At 51.2% G+C, this 11,780-nt stretch overlaps 1 protein-coding gene and 1 non-coding gene across 2 annotated transcripts in view; both read left to right on the forward strand.

The window, feature by feature from the left end:
- LOC144255135 (cytochrome P450 2D4-like) overlaps nucleotides 1–11,236 on the forward strand; it is an 87,842-nt gene extending 76,606 nt beyond the window's left edge. The window contains exons 2-10 of the mRNA XM_077799214.1: nucleotides 6,186–6,435; nucleotides 7,330–7,501; nucleotides 7,755–7,907; nucleotides 7,998–8,158; nucleotides 8,528–8,704; nucleotides 8,882–9,023; nucleotides 9,224–9,411; nucleotides 10,349–10,490; nucleotides 10,580–11,236. Coding sequence (XP_077655340.1) covers nucleotides 6,247–6,435; nucleotides 7,330–7,501; nucleotides 7,755–7,907; nucleotides 7,998–8,158; nucleotides 8,528–8,704; nucleotides 8,882–9,023; nucleotides 9,224–9,411; nucleotides 10,349–10,490; nucleotides 10,580–10,758 — 1,503 coding nt within the window. The 5' untranslated portion in view covers nucleotides 6,186–6,246 and the 3' untranslated portion in view covers nucleotides 10,759–11,236. The remainder of the gene's footprint in view (nucleotides 1–6,185; nucleotides 6,436–7,329; nucleotides 7,502–7,754; nucleotides 7,908–7,997; nucleotides 8,159–8,527; nucleotides 8,705–8,881; nucleotides 9,024–9,223; nucleotides 9,412–10,348; nucleotides 10,491–10,579) is intronic.
- On the forward strand, nucleotides 4,224–4,325 carry LOC144255186 (U6 spliceosomal RNA). The gene has a single exon (XR_013343677.1). It is a non-coding gene; the product is annotated as a U6 spliceosomal RNA (small nuclear RNA).
- Nucleotides 11,237–11,780: the final 544 nt, after the last annotated feature.

Below are 11,780 nucleotides of genomic sequence, written 5' to 3' on the forward strand. Positions count from 1 at the left end.
TCGGTCCTCAGCCTGGCCATCAGAGAGGCTGTGAGGTCCCAAGGTCACTGGGGGGCTTGCCGTAAAGCATTGGGTAGTTCCCACAGAGCAAGTTGTTAAAAATCCAGACCCTGAATTGTCTCCGTGGCTTCCTGTCCGCTGACACCACCTCTCCTGCACGCCTCCTCTGCACTCTGGCCATGTGATGACACCCACCATCAGGTCTTCATGAGAACTCAGTTCATGCCAGGCTCTTGAACCTCCAGAACTGGGAGCTGAACGAACCTCTTTTCTTTATAACATAGCATGTCTCAGGTGTTTGATTAGAGTGTTGGGGGAAAAAAACCTACTACACATGCTATGGTTTGAATGTCCCCTTCAAATTTTATGTTGAAATCTATCTGCCAGCATAACAGTATTAAGAGATGGTCGCAAGCACTCTGCCCTCGTGTTCAGATTAATGCCAACATCATCATAGGGGGCTGGTTATTGCAACATTGGGTTTATCATAAAAGCACGTTTGGCCCAGTTTTCTCTCTCTGTCTACATGTACTCACTTGCCCTTCCACTATATGATGCAGCATGAAAGTCCCTATCAGACAGCCCCTTGATTGTGGACCATTTTTGGGGGGGTAGTACTTACTGGGGATTGAACCTGGGGTTCTTTACCACTGAGCCACACCCTCAGTCCTTTGTTATTTTTATTATTTTTATTTTGAGACAGGGTCTCACTAAGATGAAAAAGCTGGCTTTGAACTTGTGATCCTCCTGCCTCAGCCTCCTGACTCATTGGGATTATAGGTGTGCGCCATCACCACACTTGGCTCCACCATAGACTACTTACTCTACAGAACTGTGGGCTTCACACACTTCTACTGCTTATAAATTTCCCATGCTGGGTTACTCTGTTATAGCAGCAGAAAACAGACTTAAGAAGAAATAATACATGCAATACCTGTATGACAGCAAATTAGGTATCTGTAACAAGAGGCTGAATCAGTGATTAAAAATGTCCCTAGGGAAATGACATCCAACAAGATGGTGGGGCAGAGAACTCGGGGACGGGCCCCTCCACGGATATAACCAGGAAACTAGAAAAGATGATCAGGATCCACCACGTGAGAAGTCGGCCTCCTGCTGGTCAGGACTGCAACCAAGGCAGCTCTGGCAAAGGCGGAGGCTGTGGCTCTTTGCTAAGGGCAAAGTCTGTGCAAACACATCCAGTCCCCTGTTCTTGGGCAGAGAATGGCCTGAGTTCTTGGACCACGTGGCTGGTCCCAGGGTGGGTGAGGACCTTGCCCTCCACAAACGTGAGGCTGTGCTGCGGCAGGGTGGCAGACACTGAAGGACCCACAGACCTCTGCCTGGGCTGGGGAGCTCCCGGCTCTGGCAGCTCCTTTTCCCACAAGCACCCGTCAGGGAGTCAGACAGTGACTTCTTCTTCTTTTTTTTAATTTTAATTTTTTTTTTGCTCTTAAGAGCCAGACATTTAAGGAAATCTGTGTGAGGTCATTGACTGACCTCAGGGATGATGGAACAGAAAATTCAGATCCTCACACAACAGGAGATAGATCTCTCGCAAAAAAAAATGTAGAAAGCTCCATGTGCATAGGTCCAGGTCTCAAAAATGAAGCTCAGCTTCCCTGAGGAGTGGGAGGGCTGCACTGCAGACCCTTCAGACCATCAATTCCCCCCAAATTCCAAAATGGACAAGGAAACTATGGCCCATTCACAGAAAATAAAGGAATTTAACAGAAACCATCCCTGAGGTAAGCCAGACACTAAAAATACCAGTCGAGAATGTTCACGGATATGAGCACACCTCGGTGAATCTTACTTCATGTATATCCATAAGAATGGGCTCCTAGCTAGACTAACATACATCCCAGGCTTGTACAATTATGTCAGAATGAATTCTCCTGTCATGTGCCACTAGAAAGAACCAATTTTTAAAAAGAATGGCTGGGCACAGTGGCACACACCAGTAATCATGGCAGCTCGGGAGGCCGAGGCAAGAGCATCACAAGTTCAAAGCCAGCCTCAGCAACTTGGTGAAGCCCTAAGCAACTCTGTGAGATCCTGTCTCTAAAGAAAGCACTGGGGGTGCCGGGGTCGTGGCTCAGAGGTAGAGAACTCACCTAGCACATGTGAGGCCCTGGTTTCCATCCTTAGCACCACATATAAATAAATAAATGAAATAAAGGTATTGTGTCTATCTACAACTAAAAGAAAGACTTACTAACGTTTTAAAGAAAGAAAGAAAGGGCTGGGGATGTGGCTCAGTGATGAAGTGTCCCTGGGTTCAATTCCCAGGACCAGAAAAAAAAAACCCAGAATTTTCATATAGCTATATTAAAAATAGTGGTCCCCCATTCTTTGAGATACATCCTGAATCTGACAATGGATGCGTGAATCCATTGATAGTACCATATCCTCTGAGTTAACTCCTTTTCCATCTTAACTAAGCACCTACCCCTCACTGTGGCTGCAACTTCTGCAGTGTGAGGTGCGATGGCAAAATTGCTGAATTTCTTATTCTTTCTTCACAATTTAATTCATAGAATTAATTAATTAATTAATTAATTCCAACCATAGGAGCCTCAGTATATGATTGTTTTTCTTTTCTTGATAAGTCACAAACTTTCACCTTTTCACAGAAAAAAGTATTTGATGGCTCATCTTTGGCACATCTGAATTGCCAACGTCACTGAACCTTGTACTATGGGAACATTAGTAAGTCAAATAAGGGTTGCTTGAACACAAGCACTACAACACTGTGACAGTCCATCTGATCCCTGAGACCACTATCAAGAGACTAACAGGCAGGTAGTACATACTGTACGGATACACTGCACAAAAGAATAATTCCTAGTGGTCCTACATAGAAGGAGCAGCACAGCAAAAGATTTCATCACATTACACAGAGAGGTACCCAACCAAAAGTTATGAGTTTCTCATCTCCAAAATTTTCCATTCAACAACAAAACCACCTGATGATGCATTTTCAGAAAGTATTCCCACAGCTTAAATGGTGTAGGACTGTATGCAAATAACCACAGAACAACTAGATGACAGGTCAGAAAGGAAATGAGCAACTGAAACAATGGTATTATTCAGTTGGACCTAATAGAACACAACAGCCAGCTATTGCAGAACATATACCCTTCTCAAGTATACATGGCACCTGTTTGTGATAGAACATATGTTAGGCCAAAATGCAACCTTAATTCCCCAAACTCAAAATTATTTAAAGTATTTCTTCTAATCACTATGCTACATCAAAAACAAAGAAAACCAGAACATTTACCAATATATGGAAACTAAACTTAATAATTTAAGTCATTGATTAAAGGACAAGGAAAATTTAAAAAATCACTTGAGCTAAATGAAAAAGACAATACAACCAGGTATGGTGTCACATGGCTGTAATCCCAGCAACACAAGAGGCTGAGGCAGGAGGACTGCAAGTTTGAGGCCAGCCTCAGAAACTTAGCGAGACCTGGTCTCAAAATAATAAGGGCTGGGGGGCGGGGGGCTGCGGGGCTGGGGATGTGGCTCAGTGGTAGAGCGCTCGCCTACCATGCATGAGGCACTGGGGTCAATCCTCAGCACCATATAAATGTAAAATAAAGATATGTGTCCACCTAAAACTTAAGAATAAATATTTTTAAAAAATAATAACAAGGGCCAGGGACTTTGCTCAGTGGTAGAGCACCCCTGGGTTCAATCCTCAGTATCAAAAAAAAAAAAAAGACAACAAACACACCAAAGCATATCAGATCCAGCAAAAGTAGTATTTGGCAGGACATTTATAATGGTTAACACCTACATATCTTTTTTAAAAAAAGGAGGAAAAAATTGTGATTTAAAAACCTAACTACATATGATAAAAAACAAGAAAAGAAGAGGAAACTAAATCCCAGGCTAGAAGGAAAAAAAGGAAATATTTAAATCTAGACTAGATATAATGAAGTAGAGACTAGAAAAACAGTAGGCAAAATCCAATCAGGTGCAGTGTCACATGCCTGTAACATCATGCTGAGCCTAACATGGTGAAGGGCAAGTGAGCACGTGAGGCAGAGGGAGAAAGTGGGCCGTACTTGATTTTATAACACACCTAGCCCTGTGAAAACTAGCCCACTCTGGCAGTAACGGTGATCCAACCATGACAAGGTCCTGTGATGCAGCCACTCTGAAAGGTCCCCTCTTAATACGCTTACCCCAGCAATTAAACACTCCAGAGCATGCTCGCTTCGGCAGCACGTATACTAAAATTGGAACGATACAGAGAAGATTAGCATGGCCCCTGCGCCAGGATGACACGCAAAGAAGCGTTCCATATTTAAAAAAATAAATATATTAAAAAAAAATAAACACTCCAGAGCTGCTCAGAGGCTGTCTTCTGCCCAGGGGCTCACTTGGCCTGGAGGCCCACACTAGAGGCCAACTGCTCAGCCAGCGCCATCACCTCGCTGACCAAACTTCATAGGTGAAACCACAAATCTTGGACAAATCAGGGAAGGCTGGAAGACCTATGTTAGGATTAACACCAGGCCTCAGTCATCAGGTCTACCACGCGGCCTGCGCAGTGGTTTCATTAATGAGGTTCTAGGCATAAAGTTAGTTAGAAGAGATCGAAATAAAACACACAGACTCAGTTACCTTATTTCTATTGCTAGGCCCGAGACGGCTCCCCTCTCTGGTTCCCACCTCTAACCGCCCAGCAGGGCAGCAAGGATTACTCAGGGCTAGCAGGAGAGAGAGAGTGAATAAGCCGGGGACTAGCCTTTTATTGGGGAACAAGAGATTCAGGGGAGAATTCCATCCAATGAAGGTTGAGGGGGGGCCGCACTCCAAGGTCAGGGTCAGTGATTGGGCCCCCGGGGTCAGTGGTCAGGCACACCCCCACACGGATGGGCTCTCTCATCAGGAAAGGGCCGGGAAAACTTCAACACAGCCAGAGCGCCTCAGGCCCTTAACGGGAGTCACCCAATCACGTGTTAGAATGGCTTCCCACAATCAGGTGCCAGAAGTTCCCTGATGAGAGCCAATGGGGCAGCCACCTCCCTGAGCCTCTCTGTCCCTAGAAGGCATGATCGGGCTCCTTCCCTGGTCTCTGATTACTCCTGGTGACCGGGGCCCTGTGCAGGGAGGAGGTTCCTCTCAGGCCAGGCTGGATCTAGAGGAAGGTCCTTGCCTCAGGTCCAACCCAAGGTGCCGTCCTCTGAAGCCAGGTTGGCCTGAGAGGGAATGGGCCTTGCGGAAGCAGCCTGCCCTAGGGGCAGCCATCAGCCGTGGGCAATGGGGCAGGGGTGTTTCAGTCAGCTGTTTCGCTGCTGTGACTAAAAGTAGAACGACTGTAGAGGAAAAGGTTTATTTGAGGGCTCATGGTTTCAGAGGTATTAGTCCCCAGAAGGCCAGCTGCATTTCTCAGGCTGGAGGTGAGGCTGAGCATCATGGCGGGAGACTGGGACTGAGGGAAGCAGCTCATGGTGATCCAGAAGCAGAGAAGGAGGTCTCCACTCCCCAGATACAACTGTACACCCCAGAGCCACGCCCCGATTCCCACCTCCTCCAGCCACACTCTGCCTCTTCATTACCAGTCTATTAATCCATATCAGGGGAATAATTCACTGATTGGGTTAAGACTCAGAACCTTCTTGCATTGTCTCACGTGTGAGCTTCTGGGGGACACCTCTCATCCAGACCACAATGGGGGCAGCAGAAAGGATGAGACCCCGATTGTAGACCCTCGTATGCCACCACACATGGAGGACCCAGGCTGGTGTGCATGGCAAGTGTGAGTGGATGGCACTGAGGAGAGGGAGGGGAGGCAAGGAAGGAGGGGCAGCGCTCAGGGGCAGCGTGGCCACGTCAGGGAGGGGGCCCTGTGAGGAGTGGAGGGCAGCCCAAGGCACACCTTGGTGCTGTGATGAGCCTGGGCCTCTTCAGAGGGTAAGGTGCAGGGATGGGGGTGATTCCTTGTCTCCATGCCCTCCCCTGGGTGTCACCTAGAGAGGGCAGAAGGGCCAAGGACCTGGGAGGCTGCCCCTGCCCTGGCCCCTCCCTGCACCCTCTGCCTGCACAGTCAACAGAGTGTGTTGGCTCCAGGCAGAGGGCGAAGGGCAGCCTCAGCTCCTTTATAAGGGAAGGGCCCAGACAGTCAAGTGCCCAGGGTGTAACAAGACTGTCCTCCCTGGCCCCAGGTACCTGGAGTGCCCAGGAGAGCCGGGTGTACCAGAGGAGCTTGTGGACAGCACGGCAGCCATGGGGCTGCTCACCGGGGACACACTGTGGGCCCTGAGTGTGGCCGTGGCCGTCTTCCTGCTCCTGGTGGACCTGATACACCGGCGCCAACGCTGGGCTGCACGCTACCCGCCAGGCCCCCTGCCACTGCCTGGGCTGGGCAACCTGCTGCAGATTGACTTCCAGAACATGCCCAGCTCCTTCCAAAAGGTAAAGGAGCCAGGTTTGGTGGTGCACACCTGTGATCCCAGCATCTCAGGTAGCTGAGGCAGGAGGATTGCAAGTTCAAGGTAGACTGAGCAATGTAGTCAGAGCTTACATCAAAATAAACAATAGAAAGGGCTGAGAATGTAACTCAGTGGTTAAGTGCCCCTGGGATTAATCCCCAGTACCCTCCAACACCCAGGGTCAGGGAGAGTCTGGTGGATTACAGTGGAGGGAACCCAGGACAAAAAGAGATGGGTGGTGGGTGAAGCCAAGGTGGACCAGGAGTTGTGCAGTAAAAGGAAGCAGGCTGAGAGGTGTCCTGGGAGAGGGCACGGCAGAGCCTGAGGACACTTCCAACTTTCCAAGGGCAAAGGTGTGAGAGGACAAAGGCCAGGAGGTGGGACTGGACTTGGTAGTGGGTTTGGGATCCAGGTGGGCAGGTATAAATTGTGTAGGCCCCAGTCCCTTGTGATTCCATCAGAAGGAAAGGTCTTGGGGATGGGGGAGGGGCCAGGGTCCTGAGAGCCTGTCAGTCAGGAACTGGAGGTGGACTCAGGTCGACAGAGACCACTTCAACTTTTCTGTGATGTGGGGCTTGTGCCTCACTGCTCCCCTCTGTGATCCTGTCTCCTGCTCTGTACAGTGGGCCGCTAGTGATCGCCACTGACAATATCCTGATTGGCAAGATCCTTGTTGCTGCTTCCAGAAAGTTGGATCCAAACTGAGTTAGTCCAATTTACAGGGTGTGACTCCCAGCCTCAAGTTCCCACATGTCAATACCAGGTCTCTTCCCAGAGTTGGGACACTGCAGAGTCCCTGGGTCTTTTGTGGTGAGGGGAAGGTCTCCAGCCCAGCAGGGAGTTCAGCTGGACAAATACGTGGCCCTTTTGCCCACAGATGCGGTTCCGCTTTGGTGACGTGTTCAGCCTGCAGCTGGCCTGGAAGCCTGTCATTGTGCTCAATGGGCTGGCCGCTGTGCGGGAGGCGCTGGTGAACCACAGCGAGTACACCTCCGACCGCCCGTGGATGTCCATCTATGACCACCTGGGCTTAGGACCACGGTCTCAAGGCAAATTTCAGCAGCCGCAGATATGGAAAACTGGGGGATGGATGGGTGTGGGCGGCTGATACCTGGAAATAGGGATGAGTGACTTCACTCTACCCAGGCCCATGTGTCCACTCAGGGGTGGAAACACGGGCCTGGGTGGAGAAAAGCCCGAGATTCATATGTCCCAACTGAGTACAAGAGGGATCCTATGACATCATGGAAGGAGAAGGGTATGGACAGGTTCGGGCTTAGAAGCTGTCCCTTCCATTCTAAGGGGTGATCCTGGCAAGATATGGGCCTGCCTGGCGCGAGCAGCGGCGCTTCTCCGTGTCCACCATGCGCAACTTTGGCCTGGGCAAGAAGTCTCTGGAGCGGTGGATGACCGAGGAGGCCAGCTGCCTCTGTACAGCCTTTGCCAACAAGGCCGGTAGGTGATGGGCTGAGGGACACAGCAGGGATGAGATGGCCAGGCCTGGGAGGCAGGGGCCACACTCTGACTGGCCTGCCCCCCTCCCAGGAAGCCCCTTTAGCCCCATGTCCCTGCTGAAGAGAGCAGTGTGCAACGTGATCTCCTCCCTCATCTATGCCCGCCGCTTCGAGTATGATGACCAGCGCTTGGCCAAGATGCTGAACCTTCTGGAGGACACACTGAAGGAGGATTCCGGCTTGTTGCCCATGGTGAGGAGTTCAGGGGACTATCCAGGGCCAGTTCTGTGCAACCAAGACTCCCAGCAGGGTTAGCATGCAGGGGCGATGGGAGAGGGCATCCTGGAGAGGACACTGTAAGAGGGAAGGCCCGGAGGTGAGCACATCTCCAACAGTAGCAGGACAGGTGGGCCAGGGTCAGAGGGCTCCAGGAGAGGAAAATGAGCCCGTGCCCGCTGTCCAGCTGACACACAAGCTCGAGATTCCCATGGTGGGCTGCTCCTTCGGCAGCCCAGGCCAGCAGAGAGCTTGGGTCCACCCTGGAGTAGGCTGGGGCCTGAGTGTGGTCGAGGAGAGTGAGGAGCACAGGAAGGACCCAGGTCCCCTCTGTGGCTGTCACAGGTGCTGAATGTGGTCCCAGTGCTCCTGCGCATCCCAGGGCTGCCTGGCAGGGTCTTCCCTGCGCAGAAGGCCTTCATGGCCATGGTGGATGAGCTGTTGGAGGAGCACAGGATGACCTGGGACCCAGCCCAGCCACCGCGAGACCTGACTGATGCCTTCCTGGTGGAGGTGGAGAAGGTGAGGTGGGGCTGCCTGAGACGGGCTAGGGGACGTGGGCTGAGGGTCCTGTTAGGCCCGAGAATGGGCAATATGGGGCCCCGTCACCCAATACCTGGTCTGATGGGTATAGACTGGGAGGTCATTTGGTGACTTTCTTCCTCTGCTCCTGAGCCCACTGTGTCTGCCTCTGCACAGGCCAAGGGGAACCCTGAGAGCAGCTTCAATGATGAGAACCTGCGCATCGTGGTGCTTGACCTGTTCACCGCAGGGATGGTGACCACCTCTACCACGCTGGCCTGGTCCCTCCTGCTCATGATCCTTCACCCGGACGTGCAGCGTGAGCTGGGATGGGGAGGGAGAGCTTGGAGACAAAAGGTCCCCTCATCTTAAGTGGGACACCTGTGTCTGCAAGCATAAGCTGACCCAGTCCCCAATAAGCCTGATATCCTGCTAAGCTGGACACAGCCCTGAGATGGGAGAGGGTCAGGGTGCAGGCCCCTGGGTGCTGACATACTGGGGGGTTGCTTCTGTGTCCAGGCCGCGTCCAACAGGAGATTGATGAAGTGATAGGGCAGGTGCGGCAGCCAGAGATGGGGGACCAGGACCGCATGCCCTTCACCATGGCTGTGATTCACGAGGTGCAGCGTTTTGGAGACCTTGTCCCTCTAGGTGTGCCCCACTTGACAACCCGTGACATTGAGTTGCAGGGCTTCTTCATCCCCAAGGTAGGCCTGGGGCCCTCCTCCCAAGCTCTGAGTGACCAATAAGCTAGTGGCCCAGCATGGACACTGCCAGGGGAAGGAGGACTGGCATCTAGTTCCCCTGATTCCCAGTTCCCCTGGCACCACCTGGCCCAGCCTGAGTGGTCTGGGAAGCAGAGAAATCGCCAGGCCAGCGCAGAACCACAGAGCCCAGGTTGTTGGGGGAAGTAGATTAAAACTTGCCTCAGATTGTTGTAGCAACTGCAGTGCTTCCGCAGTCTTGGCTGGGCACAAGATCACGAGCCACTCACACTTAGTAGATTCAAACAGCAATCCTTTATTCCCAAACTCACACCGGCCCTGTACAAACACGTTCTGGGGGAATCCCAGTTCTGCCCGCACAATTCACGTCCCAAAAACTTTCTCCATTCCATGAGAACTCAACGGGAACTCAGGCAGCAGGAATGCCCTAATCCCAGCAGCAATAACCTTCAACCTGGAACTGCCTTAAACCCAGATTGTCTTAAACTGGGAACGCCTTAAACCCAAATTATCCTAAACCGGGATACTTCCTAAAACCTGCAGGATACACCCTAAACCTGGATCCACCCTCGTCCTTGAGCAGGGTCACCTTTCTCAAACACACATGCAATGTCACAGTAAATTTCCAAGGCAAGTCCATTTAACATGGGGTACACTGGCAAGGAAATTTCGATGCATCATTCCTACGTGGCAATGGCCCTCAGCACAGTGCTCGGGGACAGAGGTTAGTATGGGTGTCAACAGGGCCCTTGTCACCTGGCCCTGCCATCATGTCCACAAGGATGTTGAGAATCTCTGGCTCTGAGGGTTACTTCCAAGGGTTCAGTGTGGACCAACTAGAGTCTGCCCAGCCTGGTTCTGTGGAGGGGTCCTTATGTCCCCCATCCTAGGCCCTGCTCATGGCAGACATCTCCTCCAGGGGACGATGCTCATCACCAACCTGTCGTCTGTGCTGAAGGATGAGACCGTCTGGGAGAAGCCCCTCCGCTTTCACCCTGGACACTTCCTGGATGCCCAGGGCCACTTTGTGAAGCGGGAGGCCTTCATGCCTTTCTCAGCAGGTGCCTTGGGGCCTCCCTGTCCCTCCCCAGGGCTCCTTGGAGGGGTGGAGGCCAGGGACAGGCTGACTGAGCCTGAGTCCCCCTCACAGGCCGCCGTGTGTGCCTCGGGGAGCCCCTGGCCCGCATGGAGCTCTTCCTCTTCTTCACCTGCCTCCTGCAGCGCTTTAGCTTCTCGGTGCCCCCTGGACAAGCCCGGCCCAGTGACTATGGCGTGTTTGGTACCATAGTGACCCCATCCCCCTACCAACTGTGTGCTGAGCCCCGCTAGAGGAGGTGCAGACCCCAACCCTGCCCCCAGACGGGGCTCTGATGTTCAATAAATCACTCTTGTCACTGCCACTTTGTTCTGAGATGCCCCTGGCTCTGTTGGGTCCTCAGCCACGTGTCTGAAGCCAACCCTCGTCCCCTGCTTCTTTTTATCCTGCTACTTTGCTGAATCATTTTTCCTACCCCCCCCCTTTTTTTTAAAATCTCCCTTTTGTACCAGGGATTGAACCCAGGGGCACTTAGCCACTGAGCCACATCCCCAGCACTCTTTCAGCCTCTTGAGTAAATGAGGTTATAGGTATGCACCACCGTGTCTGGCTTGATGAATATTCTTATCATGAATCTTTTTGGAATCTTGTCAGATATTTTTTCCCATTGAGATAATCATGTGGATTTTTTTCTTTCGGCCTGTTCATGTGTGTTTACCATGATGAATTTTCACGCGGAATAAATCCCAGGAATTAATCCCACTTTGTCGTAGCATATACTTTTGTGGTACATAGTTAAAATCAGTTTGCTAGGCAGCTGGGAATGTGATTCAGTGACAGAGCACTTTCCTAGCATGTCCCTAGTAGTGCACAAAGGAACAAATTAATTTGCTAAGGTGTTGAGTGTGTCTGGTGCTTGCTAGGCAGGTGCTCTACCACTGAGCTATAGCCTCTGCCCACTAGTATTTTATTGAAGCTGTCTGAATCAATATTCCTAAGGGATAGTGATCTGCAGTTTTCTTTCCTTGCAGCATTTTTGAGTGACATTGGTATCATAGAAGTTGACCCCCCATAGGCTGGGTTAGGAAATGTTTCCTACTCCTCAATTTTTCAGAAATTTTGAAAAGGATTTACATAAGTTTTGTTTTTTCACTATTTTAATTGTAGGTGTGCACAATCCCTTTATTTATTTATTTGTACATGGTGCCGAGGATGGAACCCAGTGCCTCCCACGTGCGAGGCACGCCCCAGCCCCAGCTCTGCATCAGTTCTCTAAACAATGGGCAGGGTCACCAGTGAAGCCGCACAGTCCTGA

Source organism: Urocitellus parryii, chromosome 5, assembly GCF_045843805.1.
Source record: "Urocitellus parryii isolate mUroPar1 chromosome 5, mUroPar1.hap1, whole genome shotgun sequence".
NCBI classification, from domain to species: domain Eukaryota; kingdom Metazoa; phylum Chordata; class Mammalia; order Rodentia; family Sciuridae; genus Urocitellus; species Urocitellus parryii.